This window comes from Malus domestica, chromosome 10, assembly GCF_042453785.1.
Source record: "Malus domestica chromosome 10, GDT2T_hap1".
NCBI classification, from domain to species: domain Eukaryota; kingdom Viridiplantae; phylum Streptophyta; class Magnoliopsida; order Rosales; family Rosaceae; genus Malus; species Malus domestica.
In genome coordinates this window covers 42,096,246-42,098,637 of record NC_091670.1, presented here as the reverse complement: position 1 = coordinate 42,098,637, position 2,392 = coordinate 42,096,246, and the positions used below count along the sequence as shown (strand labels likewise).

Below are 2,392 nucleotides of genomic sequence, written 5' to 3'. Positions count from 1 at the left end.
TGAAATCAATAATTTTTCATAATAATTAAACCTCCTTAAGTTTCTATCACAAAAGTAGTACTATTTATACACTAATTTTTACTTTTCACACATGTTTGGTGATTATTGACCGATATTCTTCAATTCATTCTATTTGACAACCAAAATTGAGAGAAGTGTGTGAGAAGTAAAAATCGGTATGTGGATAGCACTATCCACCGCAAATTATCCATCAAACCCGGTCCGGCTCCACACTGCATCCCTGACCCGCCTCATGTCCCGGCCCTTCAAGGTTCGCCCTACGCCTTCGAAAACCGACGTCGCGCCGCGCGTGTGCTCACGCGCCAGGTACTCGTGTGGGGGAATCATCTCCGAGTCATTGCCATCTAACCCGTCGCCCATTTCATACAGCGAGTCCACCGAGTCGACCCGGAGAATTTTGCTCCAGTCAGGCACGTTCACCGGAGCTGACGTGGCCATGTGGTGCCCACGTGGGGACGCCACGCTGTCGTGTCCGCGGAACTGGTGCACGATCCGAGGCGACGACGCCGTCTTGCCAGAATCGTCAAAGGCCAATGACAGCCCGCCCACGTTGCGGTCGTCTCTGGCAATATGGCGGCCCTTCCTTGCCTGAATACCAACGGTGCTCTCCGGGAAGGCGTGTGGGCTCCATTCGCCCTGCGAGTTCTCGGTTTCGTGGTCCTCCCTCTCGTCGACGCTGTTGACCATCGACCAGACATCGTCCTCGCCGAGCTCCGGCGAGTCATGGGCGTGGCTGTAGCCGCTGTAGGTCCCGAGCAACCGTTCGCTGCGGCTCTGCGTCAGTTTCCGGCCCTTCGCCATATGTCATAATCAATCGGATTCAGGTCCCGGAATCGAGAATTTCCGGCGACCCAATTGAGGAAAGGAGAGACCCCACGAAACCAATTCACAATTCTATCGGCCCTCAATATATTATAGGCTTACGCATAAGCTGGGAACTGGAGGGGTTGACATGTATATATATAGTAGATATATAGCATTCCCCAGAAAATCACACACAAACAAATAATTCATTTCATTTGAATTTGGGCGTCATTTTGTACGCAATTTCTTTATGATAACCTCTCAAATGCGGTAGAATTTTCTCTTTTTGTTTTTTTTTAAATTTATTTTTGTTTAAATGGTCACGATTAAGTTACATAAATATTTAATTATATTGTAGAGGAAGAAAAAAAATGGTAAGAGAAAGATGGGAAAAAGACAAAAATTGAAAAAAAGAGAGAATTCTACTCGAAAATGTATGACGGTGATGTTAAAAAAGAGATCGGATTCTCTCTGGAGCTAAACAGCCGGAGCCTCCTCATCAAACAATATAGGCCGCTGATAGATGTGCAAGTCAAATCAGGGCCGTCGGTTGTGTGTGGTGAGCCAGTAAAATGAATTAATAGAAACCGTTAGATTCAATTTATACGGTCCAAATTGTTTGATGAGGAGGCTCCGGCTGCTTAGCTCTTTGATAGAATCCGTTCTCGTTAAAAAATGGAAACAGGTTCAGGAAACATTAAAAAATAGGAAAATTTCAATGGGGTAATTCTTCCATGATACACGCTCCCGCCAACACGTGTGGAGGTGTTGATCCTTACTTTCTCCGAGTTAAATTGGAAACCAATTTCTTATGTTCATGTAAAATCATAAGAGCTAATTACCAAATACACCTATGAGGCATGAGGCCGCTGCAATTTTTTAACTTATCGATATGAAGTAGTAAACAATTCCAGTTATTTTTGTGCCTGATAGAAATTCGACCAAAAACGATTGTTTTAGTGTGATATGATTGCTAAGTGGTTGTGGACGAATTTTAGGTTCATATTCTATACATTACGTTTTTATTTTTGTTTTCTAGTATTGGTGAATCACACAATGGTGATTAGAAGAAAGTTGAAATGCCTCTGTAAGTTTTTACGGTTATCAAAAGAGTTGATTGTCGTGACGAAGTCATCAATTGATTTTTTTAGATTTTAAGTAGTAGTGAATTGTAACCTTATTAAGTAGATAATGAACAATAGCCTAAACAAAATACGAAAGTAATAATTCAAATTGCTAATATTTAAAATAAATGAATAACAGTGTTCAACTTGAAATGGATTACCAATTTTTTAAAGGGTAAATTACAGCTTGATCATTGACACATGAAGGAAGGAAAATAGAGATACCGAAGCGATGGGAGGGAAGGAGAAAATGAAATTGGTTGCAGGATTGATGACTATGTCAGTAAACATGTTGGATTGTGATATCATCAATTAACGGTCAAATTAATGAATACTTTAATATATATATGACATTGCAGCTAATATCTTACTGGACAGGGTATTAGATTTTCACCCACACATCTGAATTTAAAATTATTATAATAGTTTCAAATCCTCCTCCT

General features: G+C 41.1%; 1 protein-coding gene across 1 annotated transcript; it reads right to left on the bottom strand.

Annotated features, from left to right (window-relative positions):
• Positions 1 to 1,170, bottom strand: LOC103446718 (protein S40-5-like). Its single transcript, XM_008385850.4, has one exon. The coding sequence runs from the start codon at positions 820 to 822 to the stop codon at positions 205 to 207; it is 618 nt and encodes a 205-aa protein (XP_008384072.1). The 5' UTR covers positions 823 to 1,170; the 3' UTR covers positions 1 to 204.
• Between the last annotated feature and the right edge of the window lie 1,222 nt (positions 1,171 to 2,392).